At 47.1% G+C, this 22,086-nt stretch overlaps 1 protein-coding gene across 45 annotated transcripts in view; it reads left to right on the top strand.

Annotated features, from left to right (window-relative positions):
• Window positions 1-22,086, top strand: part of MBNL1 (muscleblind like splicing regulator 1) — a 114,225-nt gene that overhangs the window by 87,261 nt on the left and 4,878 nt on the right. For 15 of the 45 annotated variants that reach the window (XM_074592741.1, XM_074592765.1, XM_074592740.1 and 12 more), the window contains 7 exons: window positions 2,512-2,712; window positions 9,866-10,123; window positions 11,051-11,104; window positions 11,945-12,098; window positions 17,772-17,807; window positions 18,506-18,600; window positions 21,970-22,044. In XM_074592741.1, coding sequence (XP_074448842.1) covers window positions 2,512-2,712; window positions 9,866-10,123; window positions 11,051-11,104; window positions 11,945-12,098; window positions 17,772-17,807; window positions 18,506-18,600; window positions 21,970-22,026 — 855 coding nt within the window. In that variant the 3' untranslated portion in view covers window positions 22,027-22,044. The remainder of the gene's footprint in view (window positions 1-2,511; window positions 2,713-9,865; window positions 10,124-11,050; window positions 11,105-11,944; window positions 12,099-17,771; window positions 17,808-18,505; window positions 18,601-21,969; window positions 22,045-22,086) is intronic. The other 30 variants (XM_074592778.1, XM_074592754.1, XM_074592779.1 and 27 more) reach the window with 5 other exon arrangements.

Here is a 22,086-nt window from a genome sequence, read left to right on the forward strand (position 1 = left end):
AGGACTGGTGAGCTGGGGCGCTGGCAGAAAGCCATCTGTCTGTCTGTCCAGGGAGGAGCTAGGGCTTTGCTACACTGCAGAGGCCAATTCCCAGAGGTGCCCCCGTGTCTCCTTCCCCATCGATACACCCCATTAGCGAGCAGTGCCTTCAAAAGGCAGACCTATGGAGATCAGACTTGCTGTGAGGTTCACTTTGGTTGTGCACAGGCATTTTTAGAGTAGAATTATTCAGTAGACGGGACGATGTGGATTATGGGGCATCTCGCAGCACAGAGTGCATCCAAGGCCATGTCCTTCTTCACCTCTGTTCTCTCTGCTGATCTACAGGAGCTGCTTTTTTCTTTTTTTCAGCAGTTTTGCATGATGCACAGCATAATAGGGCCCAAACAGCAAGGCCAGTAAGTAGTTGTATGGTTTGGTCATAGTGATAGAGAAATACTACCTCTGCGTCTAGAGGTGGGGGAGTGAAAACTCGCTGGAAAGCCAGTGAGCAGTGAACAGCAGCGACGAGCCCAGCGGCTTGGGCTGACCTGGAGCCCGGCCGTCTCTGCACTCTTGCGTGGCATTGGGGTCCCAGTTCTGACCAGTTTGCAGTTCCAGGCTAACCCTCGGCTGATGCTCGTGAACAGCAGGGCCATGCCTGGGGTGACCCTGATGGCAGGGTCCTGCTCCTCCCCATCCCGTGGCCCTGGGCCAGTGCTGGGGCGGCTGGGGGCAGTCCCCGGGGAGAGCGTGTCTCTGCCATCTGTCCTCGGGGCCACTGTATTGCCAGACGTTTTTCCTGGGTGCAGGAGCGTTCGGGTGGCTTTGAGCCCTGGCAGACTCCTCCGCTACCGAGAAGGGGTTATGTGCTGCCCGGGTTTCAGCACTGCACGGTCTCTTTCTGCCAGCAGCGTGGCTCCCAGTCTGGCCTGGTACAACTGTAAGATGGTTTTCTATCTCCTAATTTACATGTGTACAGCACATTGCAAAATACCTGTGAGTTTCAGAATAATATGAAGTGGCTCTGATAAAATAGGCTATTATTTTGCAGTGGTCTAAAGGCTGCAGGATATTTATATTAGTTTAAAATGATCTCAATAGAAAATAAATGGATAGTCTTTTATTTACTGTACAGTGAGTATGTTGGGCTGAAATAAAACATTGATAGCTCTTAAGTTACACACCGACAGACTGGTTCATAGTTTTGTTTTCAGTTTTCATTATTACATAGCTGATAACACAGTAATGAGAAGTGCAGTTAATTAATAGTGTATTATAAAGTAATATTTCCTGGAAAATTTGCCTGGTTTTTTTTTCATTCACATGGATGAAGAACCAGAGATGTTAAAGAAATTATACCCATTTACACAACTTTCCGTCTTTTTCCTTCAGTAATGTGTTTTTGTCCAGTGTTTTCAAATGGACTTGTTCCTTGCTTCCAAACAGTTCAGTCATTTCCTCAGGAATAGAAAAACATGTGGTGTTATATGCTGTCTGGCTTAAACAGATATGAAACAGAGAAGAAGAGTTGTGTTAACTCTGTAGTTGTCTTCCCTCTAAAAATCTGTTTGAAAGAAAAATCTAAATGCCTTGAGTAACTACTTTATTTAGATACTAAAGATAACCACTTCGGACTAAATTTTATTTGGCAATTACACTGGTAGCACAGTGCCTTCGCATTCAGCGGGGCAGAAGAGTTATTTAATCTTTACTGCAGTGCAAGAGCTCTGCATTTGGTGTTACAGCATTATTTGGTCTTCTACATCCAATTATCTTCACAACATGTGATAGCCTACAAGGGCATCTGACTCTTTCTTTTTTTAAAACAAGCAAACAATCAAAAAACACCAGTATTTCCATGCTCTGTCTCTTTCTCTGGCTTAATGTTTTAGTCTAAATAAAGCATATCCTTGATGCAATGTATTTCTTTCTGAATATCTGCATGGACAGCCTGTTGAATTTTGTAAAAATAAATGATTATGGTCATCTGGTCTTGTTCCTGTAGTAAACCTCTGTAATTTCTGAACCAGTGCTGGCTGTTATCAGGGTCAGAAATGTATTTATCTGGGTCTAAATTCGAGTGTGGTTTAATGGTGTGACGGGGCTCTCACGCAGTTGCCTTTATCCTCAGGAGCAGACGTTTGTACATGTTTTGGAAGCGTTCCTCCGAGAGCCCCAGACTTCTCCTGTGGCCATGAGGAGTGCTCGCTTATGATGGCATTGCTCAGGTGTGGGTCAAAGGAGAGTTTGCTCCAAGAGCTGCCACGTGTTGCAAGTGTGCAGGGGAAGCTTGAGCAGGAGAACCTGAGGAGGCTGGCAGGGGATGTCTGTCCTCATGGTCTCGCTTGTGGGCGACCTTTGCACGGGTGTTTTTCATGTCCCACAAACATGACAAATGCTTCTTTCCCGCTAGTAACAGAAACTCATCACCATTGTGCTCAAGATGATACCCAAAAAGTTATTATGCTGATGGCGTGGGAAGTGTCTACGTGTTTAAAGTGTCTTTCTTCTTCTTTTCTCTGATTGCAGCCGATGTTTTCTGTTGCACCGAGCTTAGCCACCAACGCATCAGCCGCCTTCAACCCCTACCTGGGGCCTGTCTCCCCAGGCCTGGTCCCAGCGGAGATCCTGCCCACCGCCCCGATGCTGGTGACAGGGAACCCTGGTGTCCCGGTTCCTGCTGCTGCTGCCGCCGCTGCCCAAAAGCTGATGAGGACAGACAGGCTGGAGGTAGGAGCCGATATGTGTAGCTTATTCTCACAAGTCGTATCATTTATTATGTCTCCTAGACATAAAATGTTTTTCTTTTGAAAGAAAATAATGCAGGTTTCACTTCAGCCGATAATGTCGTATCTTGGTGATGGGTAAGGACAGGGAGTGACTGTGTGATCATACGCTAGGTTAATGCTTGCGGTTCTGCTTCAGGCCCTCCATTGCAGAAAGAAATGGAAATACTGAGTCCTTTGAGGAATGACTGCGGCAGCAGCAAGGGCGCCTCAGAACTTTTAGTATGTGACCAGAAGGTGTGAATGTGCAGGTTGCACGGGCATGGGTACTGACCACCAAGGCCGAGTGTAAGGGCAGAGAAGATGGCTTTCAGCCTCTCTCTTCCGCTCACTCTGGACAGATGGTGCCAGCAGTCCTCCGACAGCCTCCCGCACCCGGCTTATCAGCCTTGCTACAACCCTGACAAGTGTTAGTGCTCTCTAGCTGCTACTCTCCCTTGCCCTGAATCTTTCTTATCTGAAAGGCCTGACAGTGTTTTCGGCACCTTATTGGTGCTGCGGCAGTGTGGGCAGTGAGCCAGCGATGTGCCGTGGCTGCCATGTGCTTGAGGCATGCCTGTGAGTACAGCCGGCGAGCGCAGCCTGTGAGTACAGCCAGCAGGCGCAGCCAGTGAGCACAGCTGGCAAGTACAGCCAGTGGGCACATCAAGTGGGCACAGCCGGCGAGCATAGCTGGCGAGCCCAGTCTGTGAGCACAGCCAGTAGGCACAGCCGGCAAGTTCAGCCAGTGAGCACAATCTTTGAGCACAGCCGCAAGCGTAGCCTGCGCTTGGCAGCCGCCGTCAGGCCTGGTGGTTAACAGGCGGCAATGGGAGAGGCTGAACAGGCAGGGCGATCCGCTGTCACCCTGTTTGCCTGTTGGCCATGGACCTCCCACAGCCGGTGGTGCTCTCCCTCTCCAGCATGGCGGCAGCTTCAATCGGTGGTGGAGAGAGCCGAGCTGTGCCGTGCCCTGTCCCTGCAGCCCCAGCCCTCCTGCTCTGCCCTCAGCCCCCACCCCGGCAGCCAGTGCTCAGCACTAGCATTCCGTAGCCTTAGTGCAGTGGCAGGTCTCGGAGATCTGGTACTGCAACCTCTCCTCTGCATGGGGAGGGTGCGAAGGCTTGGAGGTGTTGGGGGTGGATGGGTTGGTCTGCTCTTGGATATGGTCCCTGAGCTCAGGGAGCATGATGGGAGGAGCAAGAAGGATCTCTGTTATAAAATTGAAAGTTGTAATTGTAATGCTTTTCTTTCTGCCTGTGCATCTACCTTAACAGGGATTAATTCTCCTTACAAGGAAAATTAATTCCCTTTTCTTGGTTGCATCTCTGACTGACAAGCTGCCGCACAGAAGACTGTGAGCTGGGTGGAGTGGAGGGTCATCTGACAGCAAGCATTTCCCGCTGCCGCTGTCACTATTCTCAGAGCTCACGTCACCACAGGTTCCCCTTCTGCGGGATCACATCATTTCTCTTTTTAGAGATGTTTTCTCTGAGGAAAGCGTTCCCCAAAGCGTGGTCAGGTTACAGGAGAGGCAGCCGCACCAAGCTGAGAGCTGGCGCACAGATGGCTGTTTCGACTCACCAAGGGATGTTTTTCCTTTGAGGACTCTATTTCACAGTGGATACCTGCCAGAGGTGGTTTAAAACCAAAATGCAATTAGATAAATTCATAAATAAATCATGCTAGATTGAGAAATGAGCACCGAGAGGAGGATGTCGGTGGCAGGGAGCCCTTTGGGTTGCAGCACCGAGGTTGGTTGCGGTGTTTGATCGTGCTTCCACCCATGCAGGGGCTACGGCACTGGTTAGCGATGCTGGGCACATGGGCTCAAAAGCTTTCTGTGTGTAAGCAGGAGCAGGACGTACCCGAAGTCCCCGAGCACCAGCTCTGCCCATGGCCAGGGAAGCGCATCCGTCAGCGGGAGCGCAAGAGGGGCTGCGCCAGGGCAGCTCTTCATGTGGAGCCTCCAGGGCAGAGCTTGTGCTGGCCAGCAGACTGGAACCAAAGCTCACAGGGAGCTAGTGACATTTGTGACTTCAGTGGGCAGGATTTGGTCCTCTGGACATTTGTTTTCTCTTTATATAGCTATTTAGAGAAGTGCTACACTGCTGAGTCAAACTCTTCCACGTGAGAGGGAGTTGTAAGAGTATTAACTCTCACAAAACACCCAGGGGCACAGTCTGCAGTAAAAAACATTTTTATTAATTAGGAAAAGCCACCAAAAAATCTGAAATCAGTAAAATGTTGTAAAAAGGCCAAGTGGTTTTGCTTTGAACTTGAGCAGAAAGGAAGATGATGGCCAAGTTGGGAACCCCTGAAAATAAGTGCTGAGACTTAGAGGAATGCCTCTTTTGTCACCTTTCCTGGTGAAATGGCACTGTGCGGGGACTCCTCAGGGACCAGATTTCGTTTGCTGCAGGAAACCACTGGCGGAGCAGGAGTGGGCCGGGTCCCTGTGCACTGGCCAAGCTCCCGCAGGGCAGCACTCCATGCTGGGGAGAGCCCTCAGCAGCGCTGGGGAGATGGCACCAGCCCTGCCATGGGCTCAGCTTGGCACCAGTCCCGCTGTGGGCTCAGCTCGCAGCCAGAGTGTGGTCCAGCAGGTCGCTGCTTCTCAGCCAGGTTGTCCAATTGACCGACGTCCCAGCTCGTCAGCACCCAGCAGCCTTCTCTGCCATAATTGCATTTATCTCAGTAGGCTCCGCTCTTCGGAGATGTCCTTGTCCTCGGAGGAGGGCTGTCCCAGCCCAGCCTTCCTACCAGGGCCTTTCCTTTGCTCTGCTCTAGCCATTACACCACACAGATAACTTCAAAATAACCCCTTCTTCTACCCTTCAAGCTGTTCAAGTTTTCTTTTTATTTTGAGTGGGATCAAGAGCACATCCAGGTTGACCTACTGACTGCAATTCCAACCACGCTGCTGTCTTACAAAATCAGTATCTGGCGGGGCAGGAGTTGTGTGTCTTTTCCTCCTCCTTTTTTCCCTTCAGCAAATGCAGTTTAAATAGCGAAATATCTAGGTGGGAAGTTAATTTGCCAGTGCTTTCCAGTGATTGGTCATTTAATCTGGAGTATCCAAATTTAGTATACAAATAGCAAATAAGCACATCATTTTTATGAACAGCGAAACATTTTAACATACTTTTTAGATTACACAAGTGCAGAACTGATTTGAAAGACTTTGCGTGGTCTGGTTGCTACCTCTCAGAGAAGCCAACATACATCTACCTGCTCTTTAAGTGAGCTTATTGCTGTCCGTATTGTCATTTGTTATGTCATGATTAGAGAGCTTTATATGGCTTAGCTCGCTCTCCCTTGGAATGAACTGTCCTTGAGAAAAATAACTGCTATGATGTTAGCATCTAATCTTGGAATATGATTTGTTCTGCTTAGCATTTTAAATACTTATTTTCAAGAATGATGTACTCTGGTGTTAATGAAGTTAGCACACGTGTTCAGGAATACTGAATCAGGCTGTTCCACAACTAAAAGCTCTCATTACCTACACCTGGGGTGTTAAGGAAAGCAGGCAGGCAACACAAATCTGCCAGGCAGTGTACCTGGTCTCCTGAATTAATATGAATAGTTGTAAGATAAGGTTGGTAACTGTTATAGCAGTAAGCTTGATTTAATACGTAGTTGGACTGCATTGCCTGTACAGATAGCATGCAGATGTTTGGGTGTCCAGTATGTTCAGCCACTCCCATAAGCAATCTGGATCTCAGCGTGGAAATTTAATGGGTTGAGGCTTTTCCACACACTCCTCTCCTGCCAGAAATAGCTTGAAGAGAAGTGTAGCTCTTCCAGTGAACTAGAAGAGAAGTGAGAAGGACAGGGAAGTGAGAGAGAAAGAAATTGCCTAACCGTTTTATTTAAAATGCATGTGTTTCCATTTGAATACCATCATTTCCTATGAGAAGTATTCAAGAATCAGGAATGACCCCAACTGAGCTGCTCTTTCCTGCTTGTTTCATATATACCATTTTTTTTCCAGAAAGAAGCAGCTTAGAAGTTTGTGGAGATTTTCAGATCTTGGACAATAGGGAAATCTGACCTAGCGGTGCCGTTTCTTTAAACATTCAGAACGTACTGGGTAGCAATATGCCCATTTTGATAAATTCTCTTCAATGCAGAGAAGGAGACGGGACTTGCTCAGGGAAGGGCAGGGATCTCAGCTCTGCTGTCCATGTCCCTCCAGCCAAAGCTCTGCCCGCTTTTGGGTGAGCAGCGTGGGACCTCTGCCGTGGCTGAGGTGACGTGGCCGTTGTCACCCCACCAGGGTGGGCAACTTGAATCCCAGCGGGGCGATCAAAATAAACTCAGCCCAAAGTTAGAAAAAGTTAGGTGAATTACAATGAATCAGTAATATTGCAGCACTAATTCAGCGTTTTTTGCAGACAGGCTAGAGACGTACAGGAACCTCATTTTTTTCATGTTTCTTAACATACTGAGTTGAAAATTATGATACTAATTACAGGGCTATTAACAAATAACTAAATAAAAGCTCTCCAGATCTGAAAGACCAGACAGCATATCATGCTTCCGTGCCTCTCTTTACTCAGGCAGATGAATGATACATTACTGCATGCCTGTGGCAAAAAAATGACACCATTTTCAATGCTTGCTTTTAAACAAACAAGAGTTGGAAACATTCTTGGCTACCATCACAGTGGTTGTAAAGCCATTGCTGGTCACACTGATTAAAAGGACCAGCAGTATTATGGTTTGTGTCTGACTGCTGTAAACCATCGTTCAGAGATCTGTTAAGGAGCACTGAGAGAGCCATTCATTGCCTTATCTCAGCTACTGTCTGACAGCTCTGTCAAAATTTGCTCTGGACATGCCAAAGATTGTCTTTATCTGCCTATTTCAGTTTTCTGGTCATTCTTCTTTGGTTTTTAACTGTGATAAAACTAGCTTATCTGTGGATGCTTTTTATTTCTCCCTCTGTATATATAGATACTTTTATATATATATACATTATATATATATTTGTATATATCATCTTTGTGTTATTAATGGAGTAGTTCTTGCTTACGTGTGGAGTGGGTTTGGGACCTTGGTTTTGTGGATCACCCATAAAAGACAAAGAGCAAAGAGAGTCAACTGACATTTATTGCATCCTTTTTCTTTATCTGCAGAGGAAAAGACTGCGGTTAACTTCTAGACTGCAAACAAATAATCAAAGGAAATTACCCATTTTTTTTCCTATTTGGGAGGTCTGTGTTTGGCTGGAAGACACCCGTTTGTGGCCCAGAAAGTATTCCTAGATGATGAATGAGAGCGAGCCGTCCAGCACAGCTCTCTTGGAGAAGCAGTGACATGTCGGCTCCGTTGGGTGTATGCTTGAGAGCGAGGGGGCGAGAGATCAGGAGTCTCGTGTGAGCAGGGATGGTGCTAGCACCCAACAGATACCAGAAGCAGACTTGTGGTTTTTGATGGCTTAAACCAGCTCCGCCTCCTTCCCCAGTCACTCCCAGTGTCGTGCTGGCTGGCAAAGTGGTCCATGCTGCTGCATGGGGAGTAGACCAGGGAAGGGATCTGGCTGCAGAATTACCTGGAAGGCAAGTGGTTATTTTCGAGGTGAGGAATTTGCCCAATCTGTTTCATGTGTGCTGCAAAAACAGTTCTGCAGGCACTGAGCCGCGAGCAGTATGGCCACAGAGAGGAACAAGAGTAATGGAGGTGCCTGAACTGGCTCGTTTGGCTCCGCTGCAAATACACATCCAGAGTCTGTTGCTGCATGGAAAAAGACTATAAATAGGGTCATGCTGGAATGACCCTGGAAAAATGGATGTTTCCTGTGAGTGGGTTCACAAATGGCATTGCTGTTGTCTTTTGGGGATGTCATTTCATCGGTCTTAGGTGATGGGCAGCTGGTACTTGAAGCCACACAGGGGTTAAAAAGGAGCTAGAGCCCTAGCATGGATGGAAACCAAGCAACAACCAAATTTGGTTTGTTGCAGGGATCAGAGCCAAGGCCCTTGAGGAAATTCTGATGATCCAAGCTCATGGGCACCCACCTTTAAAAGGAAATTCCATCCACCAAAGAGGTTTTATTTTTATACAAACTCATTTGTTTTTGTCCCTTTCTGTTTCCTATAGCCTTTGGAACACTAAAATGACAAAAACGCATTTTTGTTTGCGGTTTGTGAAGAGCTGACCATGAAAAGGACACACGTCATTTTTTAAACATAGGGTTTGCAAGGTGTGTGAAGAGGGGGCTGGGGCTTGTCGCACTGATGATGAAGCGAGTGTCTGCACTGCTGGCGGTGGCTGGAGGTGCGGGGGTCTGTGCCGGCTTGGGGCCGGGCAGCGGGGATACTGCAGGGGGATGCCCTCCAGCCAAGCAGGTTTCTTTGTGCAATTTCTGATTCCTTTGGCTTTGTTTGGCTCCTGTCAGGCAGCGGTGGTGTGACAGCGGGGCTGGTGACCGCTCTGGCTGCAGCCTCTGCTCTTTCCCGACGCGGGCAACCTTCCGCCAATCCACAGGGTGATCCTGGGCAGCCCGGGAGAGGCGGCCACCACTGCAGGTTTTGGATTGCCCTCTCGTGGCAGGCGCCTGGATTGTGAGGGCTGGTGTGGCACCGCACACCCCACCAGTGCAGCTTGCTCCCCGGCACCGGCACGAAGCGCCTGTCCAGTGGGGCTGCCCAGGGCAGCCACGCAGTCGTTCCCCTGGTACCGCTGGCCAGTCACCTTAATTAACATCGAGCACTGCTAACTCGGGCACAGCCGGTCCCGGTGGAGGCCAACCGCGACCGAGCACCGTGGTGCTTGGGGTATCTCTGCGAGCTAGCCACAGCACAATACTTCAGAAAACAGAAAAAGCCCTGGAGGGGGTCTAAGCGTGAGCCAAAATAAAACCTGCTGTGTGCTTGGCTCTTGATCCTGATGGGTTTTGATGCTCTTTGACATCAGAAGTGGGTTTAGAGAAGCCAGGTCCGTGCTGCCAGGGAGCTGAGCCCACCGTCCCACCACTGCTGTGCTCCTCCTGGGGCCAGGCACCCATCCTCACAACACTGGCAGACGTTCAGAAATCTTGACTGTGCTCCAAGCCATGCCCACAACACTCGTCAACCAAATTAAGCGACTTTCTTTTCCTGGTGTCGCAGGTATGTCGAGAGTACCAGCGTGGCAACTGCAACAGGGGAGAGAACGACTGCCGGTTCGCTCACCCCGCCGACAGCGCGATGATCGACACCAACGACAACACTGTCACTGTCTGCATGGATTACATCAAAGGGAGATGCTCACGGGAAAAGTGCAAATATTTTCACCCTCCTGCACACCTGCAAGCCAAGATCAAGGCTGCCCAGTACCAGGTTAACCAAGCTGCAGCTGCCCAGGCAGCAGCGACTGCAGCTGCCATGGTGAGTCTGCAGAACACCTCTAGAATAGAAGTACGTTAAGGAGAGACGATAATTGAGGTGTTAGCTGTTCTTGCTGGAGGGGGGGTGCGTGTGCGTGTGCTCGGGGATCCCACTCACGACACGGTGCGATGAGCTTTCTCAGCATGTGGTGCCAGATCTGCTCTTAAGTAGTTTCAGACCGTTAAGGTGTTTCACTAATTTTGCCTGCTGATGTACAGAGTATCTATATGTACATATATGTGTGCATACGTGTGTGCGTGTGTGTATGTGTGTGTGCATATATGTATATATAGTTTATTGTATGTTTGTGTGTGGGTAGATGTGTATCTATCTAGCTGCACAGATAGATAAACCTGTATTTCAGTTACCCTAAGTCTGTGTTCGTAGAGACTTAGTTTGAAGTGGATATAACTGCGTTAATGCTGTCCGTGGCCCTCCCACCCCGGCCCCCACCCGTGGGCTGTTGGCAGCTCTCGCAGGGCGCTAGAACAACCCCCGTAGCTGCAGCACCCAGATCTGGAACCTCTCCGGGGCTGGTTTCCCCACCCGGGGCGGCCAGCCCCCGGCGCAGGGCAGTGGTGGCACGTTGTCCCGTCTGCGGAGCCCCATGGGGTGTGGGAAGAGGCGCACGGCGGGCGCAGCGGCAGCGGCATGGCCGGCGGTGCAGGGCGGCCGGCGGGGTCTGGTGGCAGGGAGCCCCCTTTCCGCTCCTGTCCCGCCGCAAGCCCCACGCCTGCCCGCCGGCCCCCCGTGCATGCCTAGTCTTGTTACCGTTGTACACGGCATCCGGTGATTTGTTTTTATTTGTTTTTTCTCACCTACCCAAATGCACTGCTGCCCCCATGATGCACCTCTGCTTGCTGTTTATGTTAATGCGCTTGACCCCACTGGCCATTGCCATCATGTGCTCGCTGCCTGCTAATTAAGACTCAGTCGGCTGTCAAATCACTGAAGCGACCCCTCGAGGCAACCTTTGACCTGGTACTATGACCTTTCACCTTTTAGCTTGGCATGTAGCTGTATCGTAGAGTCAAGTTTGGGGTTAATGTCTAGAAATGGAATATCCCGGTTCCCCCTTCCCTGATCCCCGGCGAGGGGCGCAGGGGCGGCTGGGCCGGGCTGGACCGGGCTCCAGAGCGGGACCCTGCCACCCCCGCGCCCCCCGGCCCCCTCCCATCCCCTCCCCTTCCCTGTCCCCTGTGTCCCGTCCCCTCCCGAGGGTGCCGCGCGGGCGGCCGCGGCGCAGGGTGCGTTGGCATGGCTTCGTGGCGCGGAGGTGGCCCGGGGGTGCCGGCATGCGGCGCGCGCTCTGCATGCCCGGGCAGGCGCTGGGGCCGGGGAGTGGGTTGGCGCCAGCGGCCCTGCCATCCGCTCCGGACGGTGACTATTAACATCGCTTCTACGTGTTGATCCTCATGGAGCTAGCAGTGCTGCTTCCCCTACCCCAAGAGCCTTGCTCCTGACCAAAGCCCTGAAGCTTTACAGTAGCGTAATACCTACGCCGGTTCCTATAACGTACAGCTCCAACACGTTACCTGTGCCGCTGTAATGGTAGGCTACAGTAGTGCTCCCTCGTAAAGCTTTTACCTCGCCTTTTATTTGATAGTTAAGTCTGCTATGCTGCTTGCTTGCTCATGGATAAACATGGTGCTGCCTGGTTTTTTTGCCTTCTACTGATTTTTCTTTTTTCCTTTCTCTCTTTTCCTTGTCTTCTCCCTCCCTCCCGTCCTCCTCCACACCCCAACCTCCCACCCCCTTTTTTTTTTTTTCTGTTTTTCTTTTTTTTACTGGACTTTATTTTTATACCCATCCACCATTCAGGGAATTCCTCAAGCTGTACTTCCCCCATTACCAAAGAGGCCTGCGCTTGAAAAAACCAATGGTGCCACTGCAGTCTTTAACACTGGTATTTTCCAATACCAGCAAGCTCTTGCCAACATGCAGTTACAGCAGCATACAGCCTTTCTCCCACCAGGTAAGTGCTTCTCGTTTGCCTTCTTCTGGGGAGGGGGAAGGGGGAATTCTGGAAAAAGTATCCGAGGAGATAACCGTGTGTTCCTGGTCGCAAATGCGTAGTGGGATTTGCGCTGCGGCCGCTGGTGCCGGGGCGGCTACTGCCAGGCGCAGGCAGCCTCTCTCCCTGCGGAGACGCTGCCGTGCCGGGGAGCCGCGGGCAGAGGAGGTGCTGACTGCAGGAAGGCTGGCTTCTCTCTGCTTCTCTCGGAAGCTGGGTGGGTGTTTTCCAGTCTAAGATAACAATCAGTGTCATGCTCTGTCAACCCGAATCAGAACTCAGAATCTCCTCTCTCGTTCCTCTTTGCCTCGATTAACTTCTCTTTGTTACACATCTCTTAAGCTGTTGTATTTGTTTCTCTTTGCTGTAAGACCCCTTTGCCTTCATGTGCTTAGCAACAGTTGTTCTGAGTCACACACTTGAAGGTTTCAATTTTAATTATGGTGCAGTGATCATAAAAGGCACAGGCAGGCAGTCTCGCAGATAAACTAATCATGAACCTACACAAGAAGTCGAGGTTTGGGCCTCTAGCACTAAGGCTTTAGGGCTGATTTTGGACTAAGCAGAACCAAGGTGCACTTGTTCTTATTGGCGTGATGAAATCTATGCTTGTCCTAGTGTAATTGCTGAAGAATTGATGACTGTACTATTTACAATAAGCAGAAATCCCTTCAGAGGACAAGTGATGGGACTTAAAGTTGTAATATATGTTTTGGTTCTGCAAACAACACTTCATGCAAAATTATCTATCTACTACGTCACATGAATTTATGCCTGTATTATGTATATGAACCCACATTGAAACAGCACTATCGTTCTAGGAGGTATGCAGTGGACATCTGATAGATCTGTATTCAAAAAATTGGGAGGAGTCTGTGAGGACAGCCCTTCGTCACGCAGACTAGTTGATGACAGGGGAGAAAAGAAAATACAGCTATTCAGTCTTTACAAAAAAAAATGTTAAGGATTTTATCCTAAACATTTTTTGGCAAGTATGTTCCCAGGAATTCATATAATGCCTTTTACCATTCTTTCTTGATCTGGCATACAACCAACACATGTAATTTAAATGGCATAAAAAGCAGTTGTTTGATGTAGTACATTGTAATAACTTACTTAGGTTCCAAAAATGCATTGCAACCACTAAAATATATTAGTAAAAGCATGTTGGAAAGCTTGTTGGAGTCAATAGTAAGACTCTGATTGAGTAAGCTTTAGGTCAGGTCTCTAGCCCACATACATAAATTCATATAAAAATGCTTATGAGTTCACAGTCCTTCCTGTAGATATTAAACAATTTCACAGATTTGTTTTGGCAAAGCATAACCGATGTAATTAGTAAACACACAATTTTCCAGCTCCCATTAAATCAGCGAGGGGCTGGGTGATTTCTGGAAGAACTCGAGCTGCTTTGAATCATGTCCTTTGAACTTAGAAGCTGAGGTTATGGTTCGTGTGCGTCAGACCTCGTTTGCACTACATCTCTGACTGAGACCTTTCATGTCGGCACCTACACACAACCTGCCTCAGCTCTTCCTCCAGCAAATCTATACTGAAACCTACAGCAGCTTGTGTAGTGGTTCTTGATGCTTCATTTGACCTTTCTTGACCAATGAAGTTTAGCATATGTTAAACAAGAAAAGCAAAGGATTTTTTAGCATGAGCTACTATAAATTCACTTTTATATTTTGCAGATAGTGGCAGTCTGAGCTTTCCAGTAATCCAGTACTTTTATGAAAGTTTGAAAACTATTTGCCACCTTGCCCTTTTTAGTTTTCCCCACTTAAAATTAACTAGCATCAGTCCTGTTTGCGTGTAGTCATCTGGAAATAGAGCTTCTCTGTCAGTCCCTAAGAACCGATGGGAGAGCATAGAGTGTGGATGCCCTCAGCTCCTCTGCTATGGAGCAGAGGCAGGTTAATTCAGTGGGTCTGAATTAAAGTGACATTTTTCAGGTTCAGGCGCCCAAAGTGTAATTACTCATATGTGTTCTTAGTTGCTTCAGCTGCAGCGTACGAAAATGCAGCAGGTCTAGAGGGCAGGACACACAGAACCTACACAGAGCCAGTGTGTGCCCCTGTGGAGGATCTTGGCTGGACCCTCCTCCCTGCAGGGCACTTCACTCTTCATGTTTCACCCTTGATAGTTTCCCACTCATGTTCCAGACAAACCCAGATACCTCTTCTAAATTGCCAGGCGTAATTCTGGCTGCCTGTATGCAAGGGCATGTGAAAGCAAATAAAGGGATCATCCGTGCCAGGGATGGACACTGGCACTCCAGCACACTTTAAATGATTACATGCTCTTAGATACTCATCTCACCACTCTCAAATAAAGCACAGATCTTTGCACAGCTCCCTTGTTGGGGTATCCCAGAAACCTTGGCTGCTGGAAGCTGTCCCCAGACTGAGAGGCGAGTCTGAGAGGCGTTGCAAGAAAGAGCTGGGAATGCTTGTGGTGCTGGATAGTTGAAATAAGTGGAGTTAGTCTCCCAAATGAGGAGGCTCTGCACGACTTAATAGATGTTCCCAGCTTGTTCTGGTACTTTGGTCCTGGCTGCCGACTCTTGACACCCTGTCAGACTGGCACGCAAACGTTTCGCTGTGGGGCTGTGAACTTGCAGAGCACCGATTACTTGGCGTTCACCACTTGTGCACGTGCTCTTTGTTCTGCGGTAACTGTGAGCTGGCTGGGGGTCTGTTTGTACGTACAGATAGAGAGCTCCTATGTGCAACTAGATGAAATTCCTGCCCTGGTGCTTGTTACCATCCTGTGCCTCGGCTCACTGTCTCCTCAGTTGTGTGTATACAGCTGTTCCTGGCCTTGGTGTGTCAACCAGGTGACCAGAACAGTCTTTGAGAAGCGTAATCCTCCCAAAAGAAAGGGGTCATCTTTACAGGATACTCCCAGGAGCTGTTGTCCTGATGCACCCGCAAGGGGCAGAATTGCAGCAGGGCAGCAGAACCACCTCGCCAGCCACGGCAAGGCTTCAGCCACCTCTGCTGTTAAGTTAGTGCATTGCATATTTATTTAGTTACTGCAGCTTCAGCTCCAGAGAGCTTCCTTGCTCACGGTTGGGACTCACTCAGTGCACAGATGCTTTCCTAAAGCAGTGTCTGTGTAAGCACCTTCCTCCATGGGCTTCTGGGTCCATGTAAAAGCCCTGCTCTCCTCTAAAATGGTAGGCAGGGAAAGATCAGGCACAACTCTTCACCTCGACAGGAGCGCTCATGCTGTCTATGGCAATATTTTTAATTAGGATTTAGTAGATCAGACAGACTAAATAGGCTGAGGGGAATAATTCGATGGATAGAAGAGAAAAAAATGCTTAGAACACCAGTAAACCTAGAGTATTTATGAAAATAGCTTTATTCCACTGCAGAAATAATCTGGTTGTGAAGTTGTGATCAGTTAACTGAGCACCTCCTTGAATTAAAATTCTGCCTTGTGCTGAAAAGCTAGGGAACATTTGAAACTGCACATTTATTATTCATGCATTCTCATTAGTCAGTCAAAGCTTCTGAAGTCAAGATGAGTATTAAGGTCACAGCAAAAATGATTTTTATTACTGGTAAGAGGGTCATACAGCATTATGTCTCCATATTTGCAAGTTATTGCACCCTAGCTAGTATTTTCATTTCTGCCTTATGTTCATTTGCTTCAATTCCCTTTCAAAACTGTGTGCGCTGGTTATAATATTAATGATGATAACTCAGGCTAAAATTTTGAGCTGAAAAGCTTCGGAGTCATTATGAAAATCTAACTCGTCTTTAGCAAGTAGACCTAATTATGCATGGAATGATGTAATATTCCAAATCTAAGGAAGTATGTACAACCTTATAAATAGGGCACTTCTGCAGAGACAGAACTCAAAGGTTCTTCTGTGTAACCTCATTAACACCATAAAGATGTCATAAGAGGGACCGAGAAAGCAGTTTTTACTTACTATTTGCAATTGATAGCCAAATTTTGCTCCATTTTTTAATCTTGCAAGTGGTCCCATTGAATTCAGTCATGATTCGTGAATGGGGAAGTCAGAAAAGCTACCTTCTTTTATTTAACCGTTCTTTGTGAGTATTTTCAGTCTCTTCCATCACCCAGAAATAGAAGAGTAATTAGGAAACATGATTATGCCCTTTTCTTTGTAGCCTTGCAGATAGAGGGATGACAGCGAATGACCTTGTCCCCCAGCAGTAATTATACTGACTGACTTTTCCCTGCTTAGTTAAATGCTCTTGAGATTGTGCAAGGCACTACAATGCCTGGCAGCAGCTAAAACAATTTCCTGTCCCCCGTTACGGTCACGTAATGTCAAGGAAGCAGCATTGCCGTGGCTCCCACTGCCAGTCTTCTAGAATAGGTTTCCATTTCCACTGCAATCCCTGTTCCTAGATTTCAGTGTTTATTTCAGTTTCTGCTGTGTCAGGCATGATTAGTGGTGTCAATAAATGTTATTCATTAAATAAAAGAGTAAATTCATTATTAAAAATGGATATTCTGAAATACCAGTGTGTCTTTATCATATGGGAAGCAAAACTAGAAGATTCTGAGTTCAGTCTGGTGGAAGGCATTTTGCTACGTAAAGTAAACAGAATTACCACCTTAGCGGTAGTTAAAGAAAGTACGATAATGTTCCTAAAAACACCATACTGCTGTCGGCTCTCTAGTTGCAGGGCAGAATTCACCAGGCGCTGTCACTTTAATTATTTTCGTATAGCCTAAAGAGAGTTGCAGGTTGTGAGCCCAGGCCCCAGCAGCTTAAAATACATCCTGTAGTGTAGCAAAAAGCGCTGAACAAGTATTCTTAGGTGCTGCCATGAGCTGCGAAGGAGACTTCAGCTCTTCAGTCACTCCTCTGACCTGCGTATTAAGCAAAGAGACCAGAGGACAGTCAGGATCACTTCCTACAGATATGAGGGGCTCATACAGATATGCTGAAAGTCCTACATGCCAAATTCACCTGGGGTTTGCCTATATATTACCTAACTATTGGAGCAGCCAGATTGTGGATAACGAAGCAGTGCAGATCAAGCCGTGGCTCTCTCCAGCCCACCGGGGAAGGTCCCCAGCTGAAGAGGCTGCCCCAGCAGGAGGGGAGAGCTTCGCTCGCCTCTCCCCATCCTCGGCCCCGGAGAGAACCAGCTCCTGCAGGGAAAGTGCTCGGCAGTGCTGGTCCCACGCTCCGTCTGGCCCGGTGTCCCCGTGTCCCAGGGGGGGTGGACCTCAGCCACCCGTAGGCAGGTGCAACGTTAAAGCATTTAAAGTATAATCTGAGGAAGCCAGGGTAAGGACCATTACAAAGCTTATGTCAAAAGGCAAAAAGATCGAAAAGAGTTTTAAAATAAAGCTGAAGAAGCTTTTCCTAGCCATGCTAATATTCCACAGTGCTACAAAGGCAAACACTCTATACCAGCACACAGTTCGATCGGCTCTCTCCCCTTCACTGAAGACTAGTTCTAATGGATCACTGTGCTATTGTATGGTTTGATTGTGCTGACAGTTACATGCCACTGTTCCCATAATAACAATTTTTCTTCTTTGTTCAAATGAAATTTCTAATTACACGTGTGATGGGTTGTTTTAATTCTTTTCCCTTTCCAAATCCACCTTCCTGTTGCAATGCATGATGGGCAGGCTCAATATTGTGCATGACACCCGCTACAAGTGTTGGTAGGTGCCAGCTTTGTTTCTTGATTATCTTAAACCTGTGGTGCAGCTCACGGACCCTCAAAATCCACTGCTAGATTTTAACTTAGAGCTCTCGTGCCAATCCATCTCCCTTAGCCTCCTGCACTAACACCTGTCAATTAAATGCAGTCGTTTTATTTAATTGACACGGACACATAGACGTTGTTAATTTTGTACAGCAGTTGTTTGAATTGCACATTGTTCCTTGGTGGATTTTGATTGGACTATGAGTTCCAGTGTTTAGAAACTATCTTGTGTTAAATGACGACTGTATCTTACTGTAGCCACATAGACGTATACTGTCCTTCAACAAGATTAATTTTTGTTTGCAGTAAATATTTGGGTTGAATTTTTAAAAGACAAAAATTTGTAAATATAAGGGCATTTAAAAATTCTTCTGTTGATTTTTGTATTGAAATGGTTAAGCTTGTTTGTGTCGATTTTCTTGATTTGATGGTAACAAGCATTTTCCCCTTTTTTTCTCTTTCATTTCCCTCCCCTCTTTCTCCCTGGAATGTTGTCCTGCTTTGCACTGTGATTGCATGTCACGCGCTGGCAATGATGTCTCGGGCTTTTTGCTGTGATAAATACCATGCTCAATTATCCTCCCACATGTCGCTCTGGTTCCCATACTGCTACACTCTTCTGTATGTTTGCTTATATGATTTTCCTTCCGAAAGTTCCCATGGTGCACGGTGCTACGCCAGCCACTGTGTCTGCAGCAACAACATCTGCCACAAGTGTTCCCTTCGCTGCAACAGCCACAGCCAACCAGGTTTGCTAATTTACAGCTTTGTTCCTTACAGACAACTTGAAATCGGTGCTTTTAATGAGCATGGGGGTTTTGATTTTACCTCTTGTTGGCCTACACATTCTCTCTAAGACCTGCAGCACAGCTTAATAAGCCTTTATCCATGCTCAAAAGGCGCTGCAGTTCCATTTCTGATGCTAAAAATAATTGATAATGGAGTTTCTGACTCAGTCTTAACATTTACGGGCCGTGCTGCTTAGTTCTGCTCTCCGAGATGTAAAGAGAAAGGGATAATAAACGGAACCCATTATTTATTTCTATTTCTGTGAAGCCGACAGTTCCTTTTAGTGCAGAACTCCAGCGAAAGCCAGTACAACCTTTGTGCAGAGGGGCTGCAGGATCAGAATTCTAACAGACTGTATTGAGCAGTCTGAACATGTTCTGACTCTCCTTTTCCAAGAGCAAAACAAAATCATTTGAGCGTGGGCCACACAGAAATTTCTTTTACACCTTTGTTTCAGCTTGTGATTCTGCTAGGAAAGGGCCGATTACTTGTTGCGGTAGCCAAGCTTCAGTTAGGAAATGTCCATTAGAATCCGGTTTTATTTCTAAATAGCTGCCCCGATTGTTGCCGTGTTCTGTATGTATTTCAGGAAAAAACGAATAATGCTTTACTAAGTAATTGACTAAAAGTCTTCCCGGAAAAGCCAGACACAATGCTGTGAAGGCAAGCACCGGCAGCCGGGCGCACTGCCGTCCCAACACGGACCAGCTGGAGCTGCACCTGAGAACAGAACGTGGCCAGTTGGTTTTATCTAGCAAGGCCGCCAAAAATGCAGGTTTCTGTAGTACATCCGGCTGCAAGTGCAACAGGAAAAACTTTTAAAAGACCCTCATCTATCTTTTATGAAAACAATTGATTTTTTGAGATACGCTAGGAAGTTAGAATTGCCGTACGTCATGAAACCATCAGTTCTGGCCTAAGATGCAGGTATTACTCTCGACTCAGTGGGAATCACGCATGTGCCTTTTAGAAAAGGGAACTCAGCATTTTCTTTAGCATTTTGCAGGTGTGGTTCTGTACGTGGCATTAATCCCGAGGATAAATGTCAGCTTTTAAGGCAGGCTCACCCGACATATCAGCTCCCTAAGTCCTTAGAGCTAACTCCCTAAGTAATTTCAAAATCCCGCCATAAATCCGTCAGGTTTGCCGCTGCAGTTGGACGTTAAGCAGCAAAGCCCTTGCCCTGCCGCACCTGCACCTCCGTGCTTGGGGTTGATCCCGCTGTGCGAGGGGCTGAGCCGCCTCTGGCAGAGCCGAGAGCCCCCGGTCTTGTCACCAGGGCCGCACTGCCACAGGGGCACCAAGTACTGCGGGCTCTCGCAAGAGTGAGTCCAGAGTCTTTGGCTTCGAGCCTTTCCACCTTTGCCTGTTGAGCACTACCATTTTGTACTACGCCCAGCTGTACGTTCTTTGTTAACCTGTCTGCTTACTGATCTCTCAAAAATATTATTCCAAAAATTACACTCTTGCAGTGATATATAGGCGTGCACATCCCCAGTCTCAAAAGGGACCTGGATATTTTACGATTCCAAAAAATACTCAGGTTAGTCTACTTGAGAAGTTGCGCTTTCTGCTCTTGAGAAATGTTTGCTGAATGACCATGTCACTCACAGATTTAAACTAGCGTAAGAATTACTTTGTGCTTTGGAAAGCTAGTTTATAGGTAGGATTACCTCTACATACGCATCACCTAAGCAAGCAACCATCCGTATGCCCAAAGTATCTTAATATTGTAATTTTTTGTACCATTCAATTAATTTAGGTGTCTCTCCATCCTCCGTAAGTCCAGAGACTTCTGAGAATAAGCCAAGCCACAGAAAAACATTATTTTTTAAAATCACCTCTGTCTAAATAACCATGCACTTTCCCAAACAGATTGCAGGGAAACTTTCTGTTGTGGAATCTGATCATTTCATGCGTATCCTCCCTGGAGCCTCATAACACACTTAGTAAAGTACTGCAGCCAAACCTCAATATATACATATATAACGAATATATGTATATACAATGTGAGCAATGCTGAAATTATTTAATGCCACACGATGCAATGTGCATGCATGCCGAAAGTCTTAAGATCTGGCCCTCCATCTTCATTGACTGGTGTTGAAGGTCCTTGGTATGTTCCGACAGCACTATCCCTGATGCTTCTACACAGTTGGGTGCAACAGCCTGTCCTGCAGCAGTAGGAAAAAATGGTATGAGAAGCTTCATTCTGCTTGAAGCACATTTCTGTACAAGTTGGCGGTGTTGTGGAGTTGTGTGGAGTTGCTAGGGGAGGAGAGGGCACAAGGGGTGGAAAAACCAACAGCGAGACCTATAAGCAATTTAGTTAAGAGGAAACCTCCCTGCTCCCTCTCTTGTGTGGATTAACAGGTCAGCCTTAGCATCCATCAGGAAAAAGCCCTTTCAGGTGCAACAGCCGTTTGTGATGATATAAATCAATTTTGTGTCATACGCCCCAGCATGTTTCCCTGTTTGTGGGCATGGTTGCTCCCTCCAGCTGGACTGCTGGGCCTGTCTGTAACGGAAGGTTCTCCCGGTTCCTCCAGCACCTGCATGCCGTGGTGCTGCTCGGGCACGCTCCCCGGGGCTTCAGCCCAGGCACAGGGGATGCAGAATAGAAGTTTCTTATTTCTGCTGCTGGTAATCTACTCTGATTTTAATACTTCTTTTTTTTTTTTTTTTTTTTAAATGCGAAGATGAGTTGATGGGACACTTCAAGAGAGCCATGTACTGAATTCTGTTTACGCAGACGAACATTTTGAGAATTGTTTCACTGCTTTGGGGAGTCTTAGCTTTTCAGCTGACCCACCATGATGCCCGCAGCAGCCGTGGGAAGAGCAGGCAGCTCTTCTCGACAGTGGATTTTCACCAGCCGTGAAAATCAAGCTCAGGGCATCTTGGGTTTGGCATTCAAAAACCAAGACAGTGAAAGCAGTGAACACTTCACAAAATCAGACTGAAACAAGGCCACTGTAGAATTTATCGTTTTAAATGATACGCTGAAAGCACAGAATGTTGTGTAGGCCAACAAAAAGGGCTATTTTCAATTACTGCACTGCATGACTTTTGTAGATTTTAACTTCTCTTGTTTTCCTAAACAACCAATAATACTTATTTATATTTGTCAAGTAGTACTTAACACAATGTTTTCCAGTTTAAGTTGCTGTTGTAGCACTTCAGTTGACTTTAACTTATAGTTACAATATAAAATCCACCAACTCATAGCTGATCCTCACTTTTCCAAACTTATGTTCTATAGCAAAATGCTGTGTCTCTAGGTTGGCTCATTGCGCTTGTTATTCATTGTTTAAATTTTTTACCTATAGATACCCATAATATCTGCCGAACATCTGACTAGCCACAAGTATGTTACACAGATGTAGACATTTTGTCATCAAACAGTAAGTTCCCAATGTGTTGTTGCTTGCAGTTTTCTTACCTTT

This window comes from Larus michahellis, chromosome 6 (assembly GCF_964199755.1).
Source record: "Larus michahellis chromosome 6, bLarMic1.1, whole genome shotgun sequence".
Lineage (NCBI taxonomy): Eukaryota > Metazoa > Chordata > Aves > Charadriiformes > Laridae > Larus > Larus michahellis.